The sequence below is a fragment of the Chiloscyllium plagiosum genome, unplaced genomic scaffold (assembly GCF_037043375.1).
Source record: "Chiloscyllium plagiosum isolate Xiang-an unplaced genomic scaffold, Cpla_swu_hap1 HiC_scaffold_1, whole genome shotgun sequence".
NCBI lineage: Eukaryota > Metazoa > Chordata > Chondrichthyes > Orectolobiformes > Hemiscylliidae > Chiloscyllium > Chiloscyllium plagiosum.
This window is the reverse complement of record NW_028270139.1, coordinates 109,585,582-109,609,421: the sequence shown is the minus strand read 5'-3', so window position 1 is coordinate 109,609,421 and position 23,840 is coordinate 109,585,582. Positions and strand designations below refer to the sequence as shown.

General features: G+C 41.4%; 1 protein-coding gene across 3 annotated transcripts in view; it reads right to left on the bottom strand.

The window, feature by feature from the left end:
* rgp1 (GP1 homolog, RAB6A GEF complex partner 1) overlaps positions 1-22,743 on the bottom strand; it is a 29,014-nt gene extending 6,271 nt beyond the window's left edge. Inside the window, exons 1-5 of one of the 3 annotated variants that reach the window (XM_043687137.2) lie at positions 22,505-22,742; positions 13,705-13,841; positions 12,346-12,429; positions 2,960-3,109; positions 2,008-2,154 (exon numbers count right to left, since the gene is read on the bottom strand). In XM_043687137.2, coding sequence (XP_043543072.1) covers positions 2,008-2,154; positions 2,960-3,109; positions 12,346-12,429; positions 13,705-13,841; positions 22,505-22,620 — 634 coding nt within the window. In that variant the 5' untranslated portion in view covers positions 22,621-22,742. Of the gene's footprint in view, positions 1-2,007; positions 2,155-2,959; positions 3,110-12,345; positions 12,430-13,704; positions 13,842-13,963; positions 14,157-22,504 lie in introns of those variants that run through there. The other 2 variants (XM_087989706.1, XM_043687145.2) reach the window with 2 other exon arrangements.
* Positions 22,744-23,840: the final 1,097 nt, after the last annotated feature.

The window sequence follows — 23,840 nt, the reverse complement described above, 5'->3', positions numbered from 1 at the left end:
CAACAACCCTCCGACGAGTAACCCACCCAGACCCATTTCCCTCTGACTAATGCACATAGCACTATGGGCAATTTTGCTTGGCCAATTTACCTGACCTGCACACCTTTGGACTGTGGGAGGAAACCAGAGCACCCAGAGGAAATGCACACAGACATGGGGAGAATGTACAAACTCCACACAGACACAGTCGTCCAAGGCTGGAATTGAACCTGGGACCCTGGTGCTGTGAGGCAGCAATGTTAACTACTGAGCCACCGTGGGATGTTTGCTGACAACTGCAGAACATTTAGCACCATCTGGAATATTCAGATACAGAAACAGCCCACGGCCAGACAAGGATAATATCCAGGCTTGGGCTGACAAGTGACATTCATGCCATACAACCACCAAGCAATGGCCATCTCCAACAAAAGAAAGTCTAACCATTATGCCTAGACATTCAACGGTAGCACCATCACCAAACCCTCACTAGCAACATCCTGAGGGATACCGCTGACCAAAGACGGAACAGAACTTGTCATAGATGTACTGTGGTTACAAGAGCAGGTCTAAGAATACTGCAGCATGTACCTCACTTCCTGACTCCTCAAAGCTTGCCCACTATCTACATGCACAGCTCAGCAGTATAACAGAATACTACCTGCTTGCCTGCAGAGTACAACTCCAACAACACTCAAGAAAGTTTATACCATTCATGACAAAACATCCCACTTGATTGATATCACATCCACAAACATTCACTCCCTCCCCCATTGACTCTCAGTAGCAAAAGTGTGCATCATCTACAAGATGCATTACAGGAATTCACCAAAGTTCCTTCGACAATACCTTCCAAACCCACAAGCACTTTCATCTAGAAGGACAAGGGCAACAGGATAATCCAAACACCACCAACTGCAAGTTTCCCTCCAAGTCACACACCATTCTAACCTAGAAATATATATAGTCATTCCTTCAGTGTCATTGGGTCAAATCCTAGAATTTCCTGCCTAATGGCAATGTGGTCTACCTACAGCAAATGAACTGTAGCATTTCGAGAAGCCAGCTCACCACCAATTTTTCAAGAGCTACGAGGGATGGGTCAAAAGTGCTGACCCAGCCAGTAATGCCCATTTAGAACATAGAACATAGAAGAATACAGCGCAGTACAGGCCCTTTGGCCCTCGATGTTGCGTCGATCCAAGCCCACCCAACCTATACTAACCCACTATCCTCCATATACCTATCCAATGCCCGCTTAAATGCCCATAAAGAGGGAGAGTCCACCACTGCTACTGGCAGGGCATTCCATGAACTTACGACTCGCTGAGTGAAGAACCTACCCCTAACTTCAGTCCTATATCTACCCCCCCTTAATTTAAAGCTATGCCCCCTTGTAATACCCGACTCCATACGCGGGAAAAGGTTCACACTGTCAACCCTATCTAACCCCCTAATCATCTTGTACACCTCAATCAAGTCACCCCTAAACCTTCTCTTCTCTAATGAAAACAGCCCCAAGTGTCTCAGTCTTTCCTCATACGATCTTCCTTCCATACCAGGCAACATCCTGGTAAACCTCCTCTGCACCCGTTCCAGTGCCTCCACGTCCTTCCTATAGTATGGCGACCAAAACTGCACACAATATTCCAGATGCAGCCGCATCTGGAAGAAAATTATTTCTTCTGAATAATTTTTTTAAAATCCTTTGATGCTGCATCCACATTATGCAGTCACAAAATAATAGGGAAAGTATTGCTCAAGAAAGAATCCATTTAAAGTGGAATTGTTCAGGACAAACTTTAATTTGAGAAGTTTAGCAGAACAAAATTACCTGAATAAGTTGCTTTCTTAACACAAAAATACCTATTATTTTAAACTATTGCAATCATCTTCTCCTTCCTTACCTTAGTGACACCATTCATCCAGTGGAGAGAAATTCAATAATTTCATTAATAGGTTGGAGAAGGTCTACATTTGAATGGTATTATACCCGGAAGAAACAGAAGCTCCAACGCCGATACTCACGCAGACTACGGCGAGATGTGCTGGTCATCAGCATTTCTGTTGCCAGGTCTACTAATCGAGTGTCTTTTTTAATGTTTTCATCTTCATCCAAAAATGGATTTGTGGGAGCAACAGCTTCATCTGGAGGAAACTGGTAATCTTCCAACCCTGATTCAGTAAAAATTACAATTCATTACAAAATAAATTCATGAATAGAAACTAGTTTTTTTCAAACGCTCACATCCATATTGCTGCTAAATTTTCACTACCACTTCCTTGTAGAAACTGGACAGCACCAATCAAATCAGTCATCTGATTTGCACAATGTCAATAGGATTAAAAATCGGGGAACATCTATAATGGCCCAATACCAGCCAATTTCTGCTCAATTTCGGAAATTAATACAGAGTTTTTTTTTAGAAATATAGCTTCTTTTAGATTGGTAGCTAGATTCTACAATTCCTCCATGCTTAAAATGACTAGATCCTAATGAAGCTTGAGTACACCAAATACTGGAACTCAATTTTCCTCAAAGTTCAATCTTCAACACCGATTTCCACTTCAAGAAAAATTTTACTTCTTTGCTGTAAAGTTAATTTTTCTCTAATTTCTATTAACAAGCTAATATGTAAGCTCATAATTTCTTATCCAAAATGTAAATTATCTCTAATTATGTTCAGATTATGGATGGTCATTTTTAATCGATCTAACTGGTTCAACATGAAACACCATGACGAAAAAAAAGTGGGGAAAATCTTGTGTCATCAGATGCCTATTCTTATAGAAGCTAGGACTAGATCATCAACAATGCCATCGAGTAACTTAACACCAATTTAAAGGAAAATAATTAAAAAGTCTCTTGTCCCAAATACAGCATTTTAACTTTCAATTACAGATATTGCACTGACTGTGGAGTTAAACATCATTATATATGCAGTTCCTGAAAGTTAAGCTACCGTTACCACAGACTTACCATAAACAACAAAAACACGAAAAGGAACCCGCAAGAGTTTGATTGCAGAATTGACCCTTTGACAGCCTATTGTCAATTTATAAACATACTTCACTGACTGACCACGGAATGAAGGTGGACCATCAAGTGGTACAGGTTCACAGTAAGAATCTGAAAGTTTCCAGCAAAATGAAATCATATATCAGTTCAGAAAATCACATTGTAAAATGGAATATAAACACTGCTAATATTAACTATTGCTATATTTCAAGCACTTCTATGAATTTTTGTATCTAAATTTTGATTAGCCAACAAACAGAGTTTGGGAGAGGAAGTGGTAGTGTCACTGGACTAGCAATCCAGAACCTCAGGCTCATGTTCTGGTTCCAATCCCCACCATGGCAGATGGTGAAACTTGAATTTTAAAAAAAACTAGAATAAAAGTCTAGCCTAATGGTAATCACGCAACCACTATCAACTGTCATAAAAATCAATCTGGTTCACTAATGCTTTTACAGGAAAGAAAACTGCTGTTCTCCTCTGGTCTAGCGTCACTGACATTAGACTCACAGTTATGTAACTGACCATTAACAATTCTTTGAGGAATTAGAATTGAACAATAAATGCTGGTCTAGTCCTTATCTCATGAAGGAATTATTAAAAATGACATATTATGTGAAATTCTTTTTAATCAGATGCTACAGACATCCATTTTAACTCTGATTTTGCAGTTGTGGAATTTGCTGTCCATTATGCTTTCACATGTCTCCTGTGTTTCTGAGGGCCTTTACACTGTGATTTGCAGTTGTCAAACAGCCAAAAGTAGTATGATGCCCTCGCTCTAACAAGGAATCAATACCTACATGAACAGTGGATATAGCTACACTTTTGTTGAAGAGTCGTCACTGGGCCATGCAGAATCTAAACCAGGAAGCCTAAATTAGAATATTTAATTCAATTTAAAATGGATTTACAGAAACTAAAACAGAAGTAATGAAAAAATAGAATTGATTTGCAAGAGACTGAAGAAAATTTACTATTTTTAAAGAGATCTCCAGTAATTAATACTTAAGGAATGAGACTACACACCTGCAAGAGCAAGGCCCCGATCTTTAAAAATGGTCATCTTCAGCAATGGATTAGTTTGGGAGATGAGCAGATAACCAGGAGCAATTGAGGTGGATTCTGGTTGATTAAAACATTAAAATATCCCTCCTGTTTTTACTCCATGACTGTCCATACCATACCCATGCCAACACATGCTATTTAATGTCCTTTATTCATCGTCACGTTCCCTGCAATCTCCATGCCAACCAATGCTACTACAATGCTCTCTGGGCCACTCATAGTCCCATGCCAACCTATGCCCTTAACCCACCCCATGACCCACAGTGTCAACTGCCCATGTACACAGCCTCCAAAGCCCTTAATATCCCCAATTTCAATTAAGCACAATTACCGATCCCCATTGTCCCATGTAATTCCTATGTCACATTATACCAATTGCTAATGGCACCTTATAACGGCAATTATACAATCAGCACTTCACGGCCTCCAAGTAATATACGAACATAAAGGATATAGGCACAGGAGTAAGCCATTCAGTACTTTAAACCTGTCCTGCCATTCAATATAATTGTGGCTGATCAAATGCGTCAGTGCCTTGTATCCATCTTATCACCATAAACCTATCTGCCACTGTTAATCCGAAATCTCTACCTTAAACGTATGCAAAGACTGAGCTTCCACAGCCTTTTGTGGCAGAGACTTTAAAAGGTTCCCAAAATCTCTCCTCATCTCAGAACTAAATGACATCACCCCTTAGTTTAAAAATGTGTCCCCCATTCTAGACTCCACAACCTAACCTAGGTTGTATCTACCCTAATCTCCTTTTAAGTATTTTGTAAGTTTCAATTAAATCATTGTTCATTCTACAAAATTCTAGAGAATACATGCCTACTTTGCCCAATCTCTCATCATGGGACAGTTCTGCCATCCTGGGAACAAGTCTAGTGAATCTTCATTGTGCTTACTCTACGACAATAATATTTTTCATAAGATAAGGAGAACAAAAGCTCACACAGTACTCCAGGTGTAGAATAAACAAGCTCCTAAATAATTGTAGCAGGATTTCACTACTTCTGAGCTCAAATTATCATGGAACAAAGGCTAACATTCCATTAGTCTGCTGTGTGTGCATGTTAGCCTTTGGTGATTTATCAACAGGGACACCTAAGGCTCTTTGTATACATATACTTTCCAGCTTATTGTTTAAGAAATATGCTGCACATCTATTGTCCTACCAAATTGCATAACCTCACATTTATCACCTATATTTCAGCTGTCATGTTTTTAGTTATTCACTAAGTCTTCCTGAATCCTCTTGAAGCTGCATGTCATCTTCCTCAACAAATATTCCCACTTGAATTCCACTCAGTTGGCTGAATGTAACTCTGTTTTTCTCTCTCCACAGATGCTGTCAGACCTGCTGAGTTTCTCGAGCATTCTGTGTTTATTACACTTCCTACTTAGCTTTGCATCATCCACAAATTTGGAATTATCATCTTTGGTCTTGATCTTTGCAGTTTACACTAGCCGAAGTCAGAATGACCCATTTATTTCTATTCCATTTTCTGTCAATTAGCTAATAATTAATCCATGCCAGTACATTACCTCCTATCCCATTGTTATGGACGACTAGGCCAGACCTCTCAAAACATTTCTTAGGCAGGTAGCCCAGACCGTAACTTTGCTATTTCTTTAGCTAGGTGTATAGTGGATATTCCCAGTGTAAATTAGTTGGGTCGTCTGCCAGGTTTTAAACAAATAAGATTTATTTACAAAATTACAGAATGAAACACAAAGAACCGAAAACAGAGTACCACCTAACTTATCCTAGCCAAACCTGGCTTAATTATGCTGTTCTTTAAATATGTACAATAGTCCCAATTAACAAACCCCTTAAACACAGAGTAAAAATAAAACAGAGGCTTACACGTCAAAGTTGGAAGGGCAGAAGGGGAAAGTGAAGTTCCAGTCTCGACTTTGACTGACTCCAGCAGCCTTTCCTCACACACACAACTGCTAAACTGCCCCAAAACCCTCAGCTGCCAGGACTGGCGCTCCCCTTTCAATATACAAGCTATTTCTAAAACATGAAAGCCTTTGGCCTGAGGTGTCATCTCCTATGGGGTAAACAACAAGGGCCAAAATAAGCCATTCATCTCTGCATCAACTCAGCCTTTTCGGAGCCTGGATTGTTTTACAATCCCTCTGAAAAAAAATCAAGGGCATAGTAACCTTGTAATAGAACCAGAATTGTGAGACCTCCCGTTTAAAAAAAATTAACCATCAATATCCAACGATGGCCTCATTTTTAAAACCCCTGAAAAAAATTTAGTTAGTATACGTTTACAGTACACTGACTATACACATGCAAACATGCCCAACTATATGCGGATTCAGACTATGGTACTCCCACCACTGAACGCCCCCGTATATCATTTGAGTCTCGAAAATTCATCGGCAATCACATTTTCTCGTCCTGCCACATGCGCAATTGTCAAATTGAATGGCTGCAATAACAAGTTCCACCTAAGCAGTCTGGCATCTTTGTCCTTGAATTTCTCCACAAATTTCAATGGGTTATGATCAGTGTTTACAATTGCCTCAGATGCGTTGCCGGTAATATAAACACTGAAATATTGTAGTGTCAACACCAAGCTCAAAGTCTCTTTCTCAACTGTCGAACATTTCTGCTGATGAACATTCAACTTCCTGGGGAAATACCAGATAGGTCTTTCTATCTTCTTGTCATCTTCCTGCAGGGGCGCAGCACTGACACCCACATTGCTGTCATTGATAGCCACCTCGAAAGTGAGTTACAGTGACTGGAGCTTTGTGTAATCAGGTGTGTCTAATACCAGGGCAGTGGTTAACACAGTCTTCAGGCTGTCAAACGCCCTCTGACAGTCTGCTGTCCATTGAAACTTCTTGCCTTTCTTTAGTGAGACAGTGAGTGGAGCTGCCACACTGCTAAAATTCAGCATAAACTTTCGATAAAATACACTCAATCCCAGGAACCATAGTGCAGCTCTTTTTGTCGAGGGTGTGGGAAATTCCCCAATTACTTTCAGTTTTGCATCCTGTGGGGTCACCTGTCCAGGTCGAATAACACGGCACAGAAAGGTGACTTGAGCTTTAGCAAATTCACATTTACCATCAAGCTTGCCTTCTGTAGTCAATCAAACAAGTCCGATAGATATTTTAAATGTTCCTTCCATGAGTGATTAAAAATCACCAGGTCATCAGTGTACACAAAACAGTTGGGTAATCTGGCAATGACCTTATTAGTTAGTCTCTGAAATGTGACTGGAGCATTTTTCATACCAAATGGCAAGACATTAAACTGATACAGACCATTTGGCGTTATGAAAGCTGAAATTGCCTTTGCTCTTTCTGACAGAAGTACCTGCCAGTAGCCTCTGATTAATCCAACTTAGAAATGCAAGTTGCTTGTTCCACCTTTTCAAAAGTCTTCCAATGCATCAATCTTTGTAACTGCATTGACTATGCGATGGTCCACACATAACCATTGGGTACCATCTTTGGCACCATGACTATGGATGAACTCCAGTCACGGTAACTCACTTTGACGATACCATCTTGGAGCATGCAATCTATCTCCTGCTGAACCTGTGTCAATTTTAGAGGGTTATGCCTACAAGGATGTCGCTTAATCAGAACAGCATCTCCTATATCTATACCATGCACAATTCAGTTAGTACTTCCTGGTTTATTTCTGCATATCTCCCCATGTGATAGTAATAACTTTCAGATCATTTTGATTTTTCTCAGAAAGGCAACCCAATAATCTATCCCAATGTTTGACAATTTAATTTGAGGAATGTCCAATTCAGAATCCTCTGAATTTGGTTCTTCCTTCTGTGCTGTAATCATTAACATCATCTCTTCTTGCTTTCCTTTCCTGTCAAAATATCTTTTGAGCATATTCACAGGATACACTTGAGATTTCTTCCTATCTAGAGTCCTTATCAAGTAGTTCACCTCATTCAATTTCCTTTTGATTTAATAAGGTCCACTAAACCTTGCTTTTGAAAGTTCACCTATTACTGGAAGTATCACTAATCCCTTACCCCCAATAGCAAAATTGCGAACTTTTGATTTCTTATCCACTTCCTATTTCATTACATGCTGCGATACTTTTAAATGCTGTCGAGCCAACCAATTCCTCAGCTCTATTTAATAGTTCTCTCAAATTTGACACATAGTCCAAATGTTTGGTCTCTGAATTCTGACTTACTCATTTCTCCTTAATCAATTTTAATGGTCCTCTTACTTCATGCCCAAAAACTAATTCAAATGGACTGAATTTGGTGTCTCTGATCGCAAAAGCACAAACAGAACTCCCTTATCCCAATCATCTGGATAATCCTGACTATAAGCCCTCAACATGGTCATTAGTGTTTGATGCCATGTTTCCAGCACTCCCTGCAATTCTGGATGATACTTCAGCTTCCTTATCTGTGCCCTTTGATCTCTCCTGCTTCAGCTTGTGACTCTGTGACCTCCTAATACACAATCAGGGAAGATTCCCGGAATAACATCCTGCATTGCTTCAGTTGCCTGCTTCTCCAATGACTATTCAACTGGAGTAGGCAGCGTGCCTACTGGTTAATCAGCTATATCATCCGCATGGACAATTATATTCTTGGAGCTGAGATTTGTCCAGTACTCCTATCACAAATTCTCCACTCTTTTCTGGATACTTTAGTCTCACTTTACATAATTGAGCACTTTTTGTCTCACCATGCATTCCTGCTACCAATACCTTTTCTGGCAATAGTCCTTCAGGAGTACATAGCTCCTCATCCTTCAGCATCACAGATTGAGAGGATCCTGTGTCCCTTAATATTGTAACCACTTCACTTGCTACTCCTGGCCTACGTGAATAAAGTTTACCTTTGCAGGTACATTTAAGCAGATCTGGCACTTCCTCCTTAATCAACCTCTGATCAGTTTGTACACTCTGATGCAGCTTTCTGTTACCATGCTAACAAAATTTCCAAGGTGATCCTGCTTTCCCATGTCTGGCTTTCCTGTGCTTTTTCTAGCCCAACAACACTGATTTCATGGGGACTACTTTATTGCAATGAAAACATCAGAGCTTTTTAACTTCTTTGTCCCCCTCAAAGATTTCCTTTTCACCCTGTGGTAAGTTCTCCTTATGATCTTCACTGAGATCTACCACACCCTTTCTATGTGAGGATTTCTTTTCCCCAACTTCTATCCCTCATGGATTGAAATTGATTCTGGAGGTCAAACCGTGGTTTATGGACCAACTCATAATTATCATCCACTTCAGCTGCTAACCATGCCATTTTAATTCTCTGTTTTTCCATACTAAACTTGCCTTCAGCCTGCATCTCCAACATTTTATGCTGACTTCCATTTTTAAGTGTCCATGTCTGAAGTTCAAACTGTCTCTATTTTTCTTTCTCTTCTGCTTTTAATTGTAACTCAAATGGTTTCATTTCTGCCGCCCTTTCCTTCTCTCTCACCTCTAACTTAAGCTGCTTCATTTGCAAATGAATTCTTGCCATCTCTACAGATCCCGATGGTGTTTCCAGCAAATTTAAATGCTGAGCCACTGCTGAAATCATCACATTTCTTCTCACATTAGGAGGTAAAATCAACCTCAACTTGTCTATTAATTCCCATAGCTTGGTCTTATTCACTTTTTGTAAAACCATCAAAGTCACAAATTCCATCTCCAGAAACTCCCTGATGACCGAAACTGCCAATGCTATTTGAGCTATTGTTTAAACCAACCAGATCAACACCCGAAATAAAAGACACTAACACCCACCACTTGCTGATTAAATTCCACAAAGAGCCTCCAATATGATATGGACTAGGCCAGACCCCTCAAAACATTTTTTTAAGCAGGTAGCCCAGACCGTAACTTTGCTGTTTCTTTAGCTAGGTGTATAGTAGATATTCCCGGTGTAAATTAGTTGGGTCATCTGCCAGGTTTTAATCAAACAAGATTAATTTACAAAATTGCTAAATGAAACACAGTGGGCGGCACGGTGGCACAGTGGTTAGCACTGCTGCCTCACAGCGCCTGAGACCCGGGTTCAATTCCCGCCTCAGGCGACTGACTGTGTGGAGTTTGCACGTTCTCCCCGTGTCTGCGTGGGTTTCCTCCGGGTGCTCTGGTTTCCTCCCACAGTCCAAAGATGTGCAGTTCAGGTGAATTGGCCATGCTAAATTGCCCGTAGTGTTAGGTAAGGGGTAAATGTAGGGGCATGGGTGGGTTTCGCTTCGGCGGGTCGGTGTGGACTTGTTGGGCCGAAGGGCCTGTTTCCACACTGTAAGTAATCTAATCTAAACAAAGAACTGAAAACAGAATACCGCCTAACTTATCCTACCCAAACCCGGCTTAATTATACTGTTCCGAAAAATACATGCAACAGTCCCAATAAACAAAACCCTTAAAAACAGTAAAAGTGAAACAGAGGCTTACAGGTCAAAGTTAGAAGGGCCGAAGGAAAGAGAGAAGTTGCAGTCTCAACTGTGACTGATTCCAGCAGCCTTTCTTCACACACACAACTGCTAAGCTGCCCCAAAAGCCTCAGCTGCCAGGACTGGCCACCCCCCTTTCAGTATACAAGCTATTTCGAAAACACGAAAGCCTTTGGTCTGAGGTGTCATCAGTTTGAACTTCAGAAGAATGAGGGGGAGGTTATAGAAACAAAGTTATGAAGGGAATCAATACAATAGAAGTAGATATGATGTTTCCACTAGTAGGTGAAACTAGGTCAAGAGGGCACGACCTCAAGATTAGAGGAATCTGGTTTAGAACTGAACTAAGTAGGAACTTTTTTACCCAGAGGGTTGTTAATCTATGGAATTCCTTGCCCAGGGAAGTAATTGACGCTACTTCAGTAATCACTTTTAAAGCTAAGGTAGATACCTTTTTTGAAAAATAAAGGAATTAAGGGATATGGTGAAAAAGGATAAGTGGAGCTGAGTCCAGTGTAAAGACTAGTCATGATCTTACTGACTGGCAGAGCAGGTTCAAAGGGCCGGTTGGCCTACTCCTGCTCCGAGTTCTTATGTTTAGGGGTAAATAACAAGGGCAGAGTAAATTTTTTTTTAACAGAACCTGCATTGTGACACCATGCATTTATTGTTTTTTTCCTCACCAGCCTCCTGTGGGGCACAATTTGAAGACATTCTCAAATTCCAAGAAAATTATGTCCATCTGCACTCCTTTTTGAATTGTTAGTATCACTTTCAAAAACCTCTCAAGCTTGTCAGAGGATTTCCCATTTGCAAGTCCATGCTGACTAGATACAGCAGAAAAATCATTATCGACCTATTTACCCCTTCTTTATAACAGATTCCAACATTTTTCCTATTACCAATATAAGGCTAAAAGGTCTGTAGTTCCCTATTTTCTCTCTCACTCCCTTCTTAAATAGTGGAATGACATCTATATGTTTCAATCTGCAGGAACAATTCCAGAACCTGTAGAATTTTGGAATAAAATCACCAATAAGTCGACTGTATTGATATCTACCACCTTCAATACTCTCAAACCATCTGATTCTAGGCATTTATCAACTTTCAGCCCTATTAATATTTCCAGTATAGTCTTCTTACTGACGTTAATTTCCTGCAACTCCTCACTCTTCTTAGCCATTTGGCTCGCTAGTTTTGGGAGATTTTTGGTATCTTTCGCAGCAAAAACAGACACAAAGTAATTATTTAGCTTCTCTGCCATTCCTCTATTTCCCATCATAAATTCTCCTGACTCTACCTGTAGTGGACTCATTTGTTTTAACCAAAAGTTTTTTTTTACATACGGTAAAAACAGTATTTGCAGTCCATTTTTATGTTTTTTACTAGAATATATTCATATTATATTGTCTCCTTACCAGTTTCTTAGCCTCCTTTGTTGTATTCTATAAAGTTCCCAATCCTCAGAATTACTGCTATTTCTGACAATTTTATAGGCCTTTTAACCCAATACAATCCTGAACTCAGCTTTGTTTCCATGTCTTCCAGGTAAAGTAAACTCAGTACCAATATATCTTCCCGATTCCTCACTCTTTGGCTTCTCCATACTCACTCAGTATTTACCACAAGTACATCCCAGGAGGTATGCTGGCAGAAAATAAAGTTATCTGTCTAATGATCACAACTCCGCTGAAAAGGAACACATTCTCTTTGATATAAAATGATGCAATACATTGAAATTTTGTCAACTAGTTAACAGTATGCAAACAAACTGTTCAAAGGATTGGATATTTTTCTGAAATGTTAATTATTTATTTAAGAGTTTATCTAGATCATATTACCAATATACAAGCACTTACAGGACTTTGATTCACCAGGATCAAGTTGCAAGTCACAGAAGAGTATCTTGGGTGGAGTAGCTAGAATACATTTCCCTCGCTCACCTGAAAACAAATGAATAGTTGGAATAATTGTGCTAAATATTTAATTGATTACTAAAAAACGGAAGAAAGCAAATTCTTTGCTGACGAGACTACAATTCTTTAAAATGTGGCACTGAAAAAGCACAGCTGATCAGACAGCTTCCGGGGAGCAGCAGAGTCGACATTTTGTGCATAAGCTCTTCATCAGGGATGTGGGCGGGCCCCAAGGAGTCTGAGAGATAAATGGGAGGGGGAGGGGCTTGTGAGGGAAGGTAGCTAGGAATGCAATAGGTAGATGAAGGTGGGAGATGATGGTAATAGGTGTGAGTGGAGGGTAGAGCGGATAGGTAGGAAGGAAGATGGACAAGTAGGACAGCTCAAGAGGGTGGTGCTGAGTTGGATCTGTGATAAGGTTTGGGGGGGGGGGGGGGGTGAATGAGGAAACGGGGTGGGGGGGGGTGAATGAGGAAACCGGGGGCGGGGGGAGAATGAGGAAACTGGAGAAATCAACATTGATTCCATGTGGCTGGAGAGTCCTAAGACGGAAGATGAGGTGTTCTTCCTCCAGTGTTGGAGGCTGGGGAAGAAATCATAGATAACAGAAGCTCAGAAAGGAATAACTTTTAAGGAGAGAATAGGCTAGAAACTACCAGTAGATACAGTAAAGTTCATAGTAGGGAGAATCTTAGAAATAGGAGAAAGTGAGGACTGCAGATGCTGGAGATCAGAGCTGATTTGGCTGCGGTAGTGAGTCGGTTTTTCAGCCACGTCCTCAAACAGACTCGCTACCACAGCCAAATCAGCTCTGATCTCCAGCATCTGCAGTCCTCACTTTCTCCTAGTTGATTTTAACCTACTGCGAATCCTCTTGCAAGGATGCCTTCCTTGAAGAAGCTCTCTTCCTCACTCTACAAGGATCTCAGTGAGTCCCTCTCTCACTGCACCCCTCAGGCCATCTCCTCTGCGCTGAAGCTCTTCAGCCACGTCCTCAATCAGAATCTTAGAAATAGCTTTGCATGGGGAAAAGGGAGTGATATGACAAAAGCAGCTCAATCTTAGTTTGAGGAATTTGGTCAGCATGGGCTATTTGGATCGAAGGGTCTATTTCCATGTTGTATGACGCCATGACTCTAATGGTGAGCTCTTCAACATAAACTTTCAAATATGGAAAATTGCAAGATGGTAAACATGTCATAATACATTGCCACATTTTAAAATATTTGAAATCTGAAAAACAGAAAAAAAACTCAGATCTTCTTGTATCAAGAACAGAAGGAAGCTCAAAAATAATCCTACCTCTGTTTGGAACAAACACTGTTTCATTCTCTGCCTGCACATCATGCTTTGTATCTTCAGAGGGAGGCAATGCAACACGACTTTCACTGGTATGAAACTGGCAATGTATCTGAGCACTTGCCCATGCCAACATCTCACTGATAAAGAAAAGAAAAAAAACCTGAGGCTCAAGTTGTAAAATACTTTAGGGAGTCTAGTTAACAAGTTGTAAAGTTCAATTAAACTTTAAGGATAATCAGAAGAATCAAAATGCACTCACTGCTTAGAAAATAATGCTTTAGCACTACTTTGGTATATTTTACAAACTGCTTTCCAAATCCTGGTCAGTTTAATATTAGTTCAGCAGGCAAATAGTTATAAGTTTCCAAAATTAGCTCTAATACTTCGGAGTTTGAAGAATAAAGACAGCTAATATTACATTCCATAACCTAGGGTTCAAGGTCATACCATTCCTGAAACCATGAAAAAAAAGACATGAATCACGAGCAAGAATCACTGAACTTTGTACATGATTCAATCCCAGTATAAATCAGACTTTCCTTTGTCTAGGCTGAGTATATATAGATCTTATACAGATTTCACAATTAGTATTAGGTACTCCTCTGTTTAAGTATAACATGATTTCGAAGTGATACTGTAATAGCCAATAAATACACTCAACTGATGAGACGAAATCTATCTAAGAAATGCTGTGTGATTTCTGCTTTATGTTACAAACAGCAGCAGGTATTCCAAGCTGCATCTTTGAAACAATAATGATAAGAATGTATCACAGCAACTTCACAATTACAGGCTAACCAAAAGAAAGTTACATGTTCAACTAGTTCCAATAATGGGTAGTTAGGTAACACAGGTTCATGCCCAATGGAAATTATGTTGACAAAAATTATAAACTCAAATGATCCCCACCAACTTCTCTACATTTTCAGAAGGTATATGGTAGAGCGAGATCGGTCTTTTAAAGCATAGATCATTACAGCGCATTACAGACCCTTCGGCCCTCTTTGATTAAATTTTAAAAATATAAAATCATAAGTATTAAGTTAGCCTGGAGCAGTGTCCTTTTAGAGCAACAAGACTTTGCTATTTTCTGGGTCTGTAGATTGTGAACGAGCGAAGCTGGCCTTTAGTAGAGTGATGTGCTCTTCCTGTCAGATGTGGGAGTTTAGGGAGAGTTTCCATGTTACTGATGATTATGTCTGCAGGAAGTGTCTTTGGTTGCGAATCCTATCATATCGCATGGATCAGGTGGAGCGGTATTAGAGACAATAAGGAATTTACAGGAGCAAGGGATGTGATGGATGGCAGTTATAGGAAGGGAGAAAAGCCACAGATACGGTCATGTAGTTGGATTAACTCCAGGAAAGGTAGGAGAGGTAAGCCGATAGTGCCGGAGTCTCCTGTAGCTATCCACATCTCAAGCAAGTATGCTGTTTTGGAAAATGTAGAGTGCGATGGACTCTCAGGGGAATGTAGCACAAACAGTTTCTAGCACCGAGAATGGCTCTAATGTAATGAAGGGTACATTGGCTTCCAAACAATCAATTATGCTAGGGGACTGTCTAGTCAGAGACACAGACAGACGTTTCAGTGGCCGGCAGCAAAAAATCAGATTGATGTGTTGCCTCCCTGATGCCAGGATCAAGGATATCTTGGAGTGGGTGCAGAATGCTCTCAAAAGGGAGGGGAACTGCAAATGTTCGTTGTAAACATTGGAACTCACGATACAGGAAGGGAAAAGGATAGGATTCTTTGGGTAGAATATAGAAAGTTAGGCAGGAATTTAAAAAGGAGGTGCTCAAGGGTAGTAATACCTGAATTACTCCCGGTGCTATGAGCTAGTGAGGGTAGAGCAGATAATGCAGATAAGAGGATAGAGCAAGATAATGCATGGTTGAGGAGCTAATGCAGGGGGAGGAGGGTTCACATTTTTGGAGATCTCTTCTGGGGTAGAAGTGACTTGATTGGAAAGTTAAATCTGCTGGGCTTAAATGCCTATGTAACTGGATCTGGGACTTTCAGATTGAGAGACCTCAGTCAGTCCTAATTTGGAACAACATCTCCAACACCATCACGCTGAGCACAGGGGTTCCCCAGCGCTGTGTGCTCAGTCCACTCTGTTCATCCTGCTGACACAAAACTGTGCAGCCATGCGTGGGCTGAATCACATCAAGTTTGCTGATGATACGACTGTAGTGGGTCTCATCGGCAGGAATGACTAGTCAGCATACAGAGGAGGTGCAGCGACTAACGGACTGGTACAGAGCCAACAACTTGTCTCTGAACATGGACAAGACAAAAGAGATGGTTGTTGACTTTAGGACAGCACGGAGCGAATACTCTCCACTAGACATAGATGGGTCCCCCGTGGAGATAATGAAGAGCACCAAATTTCTTGGCATACACCTGGCAGAGAATATCACCTGGACCCTCAACACTAACTCCATAGCCAAAAAGCCCAGCAGTTTCTCTATTTTCTGCTCAGGCTAAGGAAAGCCCACCTCCCATGCCCCCATCCTCACCACATTCTACAGAGAGCTCACTGAGAGTACACTGAGTTGCTGCATCACTGCCTGGTTCAGGAATTTTACCATCTCGGATCACAAGACCTTACAATGGATACTGAGGACAGTGGAGATCATCGGGGTCTCTCTTCCCTCCATACCCCTCACTCAAACTCTTCTCCTTCCTGCCATTTGGCAGAGGATACAGGAGCATTTGGTCTCTCACGGCTAGACTGTGCAACATTTTCTTCTCCAAGCCATCAGGCTCCTTAACACAGTATAATTGGACTCTTTCCCTTCTGATTTTTTTTTTGTATTGCAGCTAGAAAAATGTCTATTATTCATCAATCTTCTGTTAAACTGTAACTTAAGCATTTTGCACTTCTTCTGCACGATACGATTGTGTAGTTTGTGCTGTATACGATTGTGTAGTTTGTGCTGTCACATAGCACCCTCGGTACTGCAGGAACGCTGTCTCGTAAAAACTATATCAGTTGCATATGGTAGAAATGACAAATAAAAGCTACTCTATTCTACAAAGAGGATGGATTGCACCTGAATTGGAAGGGGACTAGTATACTGGTAGGGAGACTTTAAACTAGTAAGGTGGGAGAGTAAGACCTACGGAAATAGTGAGGAAAGAGATCAACCTGAGACTGGTACAGTTGGGAAAAGGAGTGAGTCAAACAGTCAGGACAGGCAGGAACAAAGCAGAACAAGGTAGGACTGATAGATTAAACCACATTTATTTCAATGCAAGAGGCCTAACAGGGAAGGCAGAGGAACTCAGGGCATGGTTAGGAACATGGGATTGGAATATCTTTGCAATTACAGAAATGTGGCTCAGGAATGGACAGGACTGCCAGCTTAATGTTCCAGAATATACATATGCTACAGGAAGGATAGAAAGAGGGGCGAGAGAGGAGGGTGAGTAGTGTCTCTGATAAGGCTGTACTTAGGGAGGATATTCCTGGGAATACATCCAGGGAAATTACTTGGGTGGAATTGAGAAATAGTAAAGGGATGATCACCTTATTGGGATTGTATTGGGGTCAGATTTTCACAGGTGTTAGAACACGGGGTAAGACCCTCTGCTAATTTTTAAACCCGACACAGAAGCTCACCTCGCGCCATAATCTGTTAAATTTTGACAGGCAAAGGACTATCGCCAGAGGTTACTATTTAAAGTAAAAATTAACAATTTTATTCTTTAAGTCCAAAAGAGAACATTAAACAACTATTTACAACTCCTTTCTCTGAAACCTATCTTTTACTTCCCACTCTACAATACTGGTTTGATAAATTCCCTCAAATTTACAGCAAAAATCGATTTCAAACCCAGGTATAATCTTCGGATGTTGAACTTTCTCTGTAGATTTCCCCTAGATCGACGTTGGTGTTCTGCTGCACAAATTTCTTGTAGACAGCTATCTTTCAGAGAACTGTTCTGGTAGCAGTCTGTTTGTTGGTGCCTTGGCAGTTCTCCTTCTAACTGTTCAAAATATCAGGTTTTATACCCAAAAACATCAGATCATTTCATTGGTTTGAGGTCATCAAAACAGGAAATTCAAATTCAATTGGATTTTGGTATCTTATGGCATAATTTAAACTGATTGGCCAAATTCCAATTTGTTGTGTACCATGGCAACTCAGTTGCACTATTGGTTTCACAGTCAAATGTTACATTTTAAATCCTTGCAGCACACTCTGTGCCTCTTTAAGGGCGTGCCAGCTGCCAGTCTCTCTTAAAGGTACAGTACACACCTATAACTTCGTAACACAGGTAACGGGACGGCTGGAAAATGGGGAGCCTTCAAAAATGAGATAATGAGAGTCCAGAGATAGTATCTTCCTGTTAGGGTGAAAGGCAAGGCTGGTAGGCAGAGGGAATGCTGGATGACTCGAGAAATTGAGGTTATGCTTAAGAAGTAGCAGTAAGCATATGTCAGGTATAGACAGCAGAAATTGAGTCAATCCTTAGAAAAGCATAAAGGAGTATGAGGGAAATCAGGAGGGCAAAACGGGGCCATGAAATAGCTTTGGTAAATAGGGTTAAGGAGAATCCAAAGGATTTTTACAAAGACATTAAGGACAAAAGGGTAACTAGGGAGAGAATAGGGCCCCTCAAAGATCAGCAAGACAGCTTATGTGTGGAACCACAAGAGATAGGGGAGATACTAAACGAGTATTTTGCATTAGTGTTTACTGTGCAGAAGGACATGGAAGATATAGATGGTGACATCTTGAAAAATGTCCATATTACAGAGGAGGTGGTGCTGGTTGTCTTAAAATGCATAAAAATCCCCAGGACCTGTTCTGGTGTACCATAGAACTCTGTGGGAAGCTAGGGAAATGATTGCTGGGCCCCTTGCTGAAATATTTGTATCATTGATAGTCACAGGTGAGGTGCTAGAAGACTGGAGGTTGGCTAATGTTGTGCCACTATTTAAGAAAGGAGGTAAGGAAAAGCCATGGAATTATAGACCAGTGAGCCTGACATCAGTGGTGGGCAAGTTGTTGGGGGGAATCCTGAGGTAGGATTTACATGCATTTGGAAAGACAGGACTGATTAGGAATAGTCAACATGGCTTTGTGCATGGGAAATCAAGTCTCACAAACTTGATAGAGTTTTTCTGAAGAAGTAACAAAGAAGATTGATGAGGGCAGAGCAGTGGATGTGATCTATATGGACTTCAGTAAGGCGTTCGACAAGGTTCCGAATGGGTGACCGGTTAGCAAGGTTAGATCTCATGGAATACAGGGAGAATTAGCCATTTGGAAACAGAACTCGTCTGAAGGTAGAAGACAAAGGATGGTGGTGTAGGGTTGCTTTTCAGACTGGAGGCCTGTGACCAGTGGTGTGCCACAAGGATCAATGCTGGGTCCATTGCTTTTTTTCATTTATATAAATGATTTTGATGTGAATACAGGAGCTATAATTAGTAAGTTTGCAAATGACACCAAAATTGGAGGTATACTGGACAGCAAAGAAGGTTATCTCAGACTACAACAGATCTTGACCAGATGGGCCAATGGGCTGAGGAGTGACAGATGGCATTTAATTTAGATAAATGTGAGTGCTGCATTTTGGAAAGGCAAATTACAGCAGGACTCATACACTTAATGGTAAGGTCCTGGGGAGTGTTGCAGAACAAAGAGATGTTGGAGTGCATGTTCATAGCTTCTTGAAAATGAAGTTACAGATATATAGGATAGTGAAGGAAGAGTTTGGTATGTTTTCCTTTAACAGACAGAGCATTGAGTATAGAAGTTGTGAGGTCATGTTGCTGCTGTACAGAACATTGGTTAGGTCTCTTTTGGAATATTGTGTGCAATTGTGGTCTCCCTCCTATCGGAAGGATGTTATGAAACTTGAAAGGGATCGTAAAAGATTTACAAGGATGTTACCAGGGTTGGAGGATTTTAGCTGCAGGAAGAGGCTGAATAGATTGGGGCTGTTTTCCCTGGAGAGTTGGAGGCTGAGGGGTGACCTTATAGAGATTTATAAAATCATGACGGGCATGGATAGGGTAAATAGACAAGGTTTTTTGCCCTGGGCTGGGGGGTGTCCAGAACTAGAGGGCATAGTTTTAGGGTTAGGGGAAAAATTAAAAGGGACTTATGAGGGTGGTGCATGTATGGAATGAGCTGCCAGAGGAAGTGGTGGAAGCTGGTATAATTACAACATTTAAAAGGCATCTGGATGGGTATATGAATAGGAAGGTGATAAACAGTAGCAGGCACCAGATGGACATAGAATGATGGGCAACATGGACAGGCATAAGGCAGATATAATTTAAAATGCAGACACCTTTTAGAGGAGACAAATATAGATACAGAATTCTGGAGCAGGAACCGTCAGGTTCTTGAGCAGATTTACATAAGAATTGAAGAGGTATTGGAGTGTTTTAAAAAGTGGTCAAATCCCCGGATCTGGATGTTGTGGGAAATGAAGGAGGAAACTAGGAGGTTCTGACCCAAACTTTTAATCCCTCACTGGCCACAGGGGAGGTGCCAGAGCACTAGAGGAGAGCTAATATGGTTCCACTTTTCAAGAAGGCAATAGGGATAAAACAGGGAATTACAGACCAGTGAATCTCATAACAGTGGTAGGGGAACTATTGGAGAAAATTCTGAAGGTGAGAATTAATCTTAACTTGATCAGGGATAACCAGTGACAATCAGAGATAATGCCTAACAAAGTTGATTGAATTTTTCAGAAGATGTGACCAAGGGTGTAGAAAAGAGTAGTGTAGCTTATGTAAATTTCAGCAAAACCTCTCAATGTCCCACATAAAAGACAGACAAAGCATGTGGTATCCAGGGTAACATGGAATAATTGATCCTAAATTGGCTTAGTAATAGTAGATGGAGATTGGTGAGAGAAGACAGACACAACTTAGTGTTAGCATAATTTTTGGGTCACCTCCAGCAAGGGGAAAAGTTGAGAAGGAGATTGTTCAAGCTAATCACACCGTGTAGAACCGAACCTATGCTGTTGACATCACTCTGCATCACAAACCAGCCATCAGACAACTGAGCTTACCAAACCCAAATAAAAGATTATTTTCTGCATGCATGGTGTTTCACAATTCAGTTTATCTTCATAAAACATTGGTCTGTTTTTTTTCTCTCTAGTTATGTCTTACACATATATACTTTACAGATCAATCTGGCACCACATACAAATCAGTAACCTTGACCAGCTGACAAGAAAACATGACAAACTTGTCCTTAAACTTTTTTTCAAAATTATTTCATAGGACAATGGACATTTGTTACTCATCCCTAACTGATCCTTGAGAACCTGCCTTTTTGAAGGATGCATTCCATCTCATATGGGAATGTCAATATAGTTCTCAAGCCAGAATGGTATGTGGTTTGCAGGGGAACTTGCAGGTGATGATGCTACCATGCATTTGCAGCCCTTCTCCTTCCAAGTAGCACAGGTTATAGGTTTGGAAAACACTATTGAGCCTTATGAGATCATGCAGTGCATGGTGTGTATCATATATACAGCTACCAGAAAGCATTGGGGATTGAGGAAATGAATGCTTAAGCTGGTGGATGGGTGCCAGTAAAGTGGCTGCTTTCTCCTGAAATGATTATTTGCCAGGAAATTTTGCTAGGGGCTGCTTGTATCACATTCAATCAAATAATGTATTTACGTAAATAGCAGTGACTTCCCGCTCCCTCATGTTCAACTCTTTTGACCATATTAGAACCAAGACTGTAATAAAGTCAGGAGCCAAGTGGCCCTGGAGAAACACAAACCGTGTCAGTTATTGTTGTTCAAGTGCCACTTGACATCAGTGTGGACTCTTTCCATTACTTTGATGATTGAGAGGAGGTTAATGAGGCAGCAATTAGCTAGGTTTGATTTACTTTACCTTTTTGTGGCTAACTAATCATTTTTTCCACATGTAGGATAGATGGCAGCATTGTAGCTGTACTGGAACAGTTTGGCTTGGGATACATCTAGTTCTGGAAGACATGCCTTCAGCAGTATTGACAAAATGGTGATACGGTCCATAGACTTCAGCTATTTCTCAATATTATGAAGAGCGAAGGAAATTGGCTGAAAACTGGCCTTTGGGGAGACGGGAACCTCAGGAGACATGAACACATTAAAACTTGTCAAGGCATTTCAAGGAATATGGAGCAAGGTTTGAAATTGAGCCATGCAAAGTGATCAGGCAAATGCCTGGATAAAAGAAAAGATTTTAAGGGTTGGGGACCAAACGAAATCAGAAACAAAATCAGAAATTGCTGCAAAAACTCAGCAAGTCTTGCTACATCTGTGGGAAGAAATCAGTTAACGTTTTGGGTTCAAGGACCCTTCTTCAGAACAAAATGTTAACTGTGACCTCTCTCTGCATGAGTTGCCAGACATGCTGAATTTTTCCTTTAAAGTAAGGTTTCAAGGTATGTGTTTAAGGAGATAGAGAGGCAGAAACATTTAGGGAGGAAATTCTAGTGATGCTTACAACATTACTATCGACTGGTACTACGGTGGCCAACAGCCCGGGCCACCTGGTTACCAGCAGCCGGGGACATCTAGTTACCAGGATGGCCAACAGCCCGGGCCACCCGGCGACCCGAGTGACCAACAGCCCGGGCCACCTGGTTACCAGGATGACCAACAGCCCGGGCCACCTGGTTACCAGGGTGACCAACAGCCCGGACTACCTGGCGACCCGGGTGACCAACAGCCCGGGCCACCTGGTTACCAGGGTGACGGGCTGGTTGCCTGGTGACGGCCAGGCAGAGGTAATGGCGCTCGCGCTGATCTTTACCTGCTGGCAGAGGTGGAGCGGGCGGTGATGGGATTGATGAAAGTTATAACGCACTCCATTACTTCGCCGGTCAGAAACACCGGGCCCCGCAGGAGTTTTGCCACCACCTCAATCATCTTGAGATCTTCGCTATTAATTCTTTAAAATTAATTTCCGCAGCACAATCCATTTAACCTCCATTAAAATAAATCATACTCTGTAAACATCCGCTGGAGAAGCGACAACGTAAAGTCATTGACGTTGCACATGCGCATTGGCTGGATTCTGTAGGGTTGCGACAACTGGTAAAACCTGGGGTGGAGTTTCGGGAAGGCTGGAATGGGCAGACCCTGGAGTGGAGTTTCGGGGAGGCTGGAATGAGTAAACCCTGGAGTGGAGTTGCAGGGAGGCTGGAATGGGTAAACCCTGGAGTGGAGTTTTGGGGAGGCTGGAATGGGTAAACCCTGGAGTGGAGTCTCGGGGAGGCTGGAATGGGTAAACCCTGGAGTGGCGTTTCGGGGAGACTGGAATGGGTAATCCCTCGAGTGGAGTTTTGGGGCAAAAAAAACACAGATGCTGAAATCCAAGTAAACATGCAGGAGGCTGGAAGAACACAGCAATCTAGGCAACATCAGGAGGTGCAGAAGTTGACGTTTAAGGATAACCCTTCATGTGGACACTCTGGTTACAAAGGCACAACAACGTCTCTTCTTCCTCAGGCAGCTGATAAAATTTGGCATGACGGCGAATACCCTTGCCAATTTTTATAGGTGCGCTATCAAGAGCATTCTGTCTGGATGCATCACTACCTGGTATGGCAACTGTAACATTCAAGATCGGAGACGGTTACAGAGAATGGTGAACTTGGCTCAGACAATCACAAAGGCCAACTTCCCATCTATAGAATCCATCTACCAGGCCCACTGTCAAGGAAAGGCCACCAGCATTCTCAAAGATCTATTCTTTCTGGCAATGTTTTTCTACAACCTCTACCATCAGGGAGAAGGTACAGAAGCCTGAACACACACACCAGCTGGTTTCAAAACAGTTGCTACCCTACTGTTGTTAGAATACTGAATGGACTCACAAACTCTTAACATTTGCCTGTACCTGGGTTTTTGTTTTTGCTGCTGTTTACCTATTATTTACTATCTATGCTACTTAACTATGTGTTCTGCCTGTAATCTCGCAAGACAAAGCTTTTCACTGTCCCTCGGTACACGTGACAATAAATTCAATTCAGTTCAACCCTTCTTCAGGACTGGGAATGGTTGGGGGCGGGGTGCTGCAGATAAAGGAGGTGGGGGATGGGTGGTGAAATGGGGATAGATGAAGATGTGGTCTTCTCTACATCGGG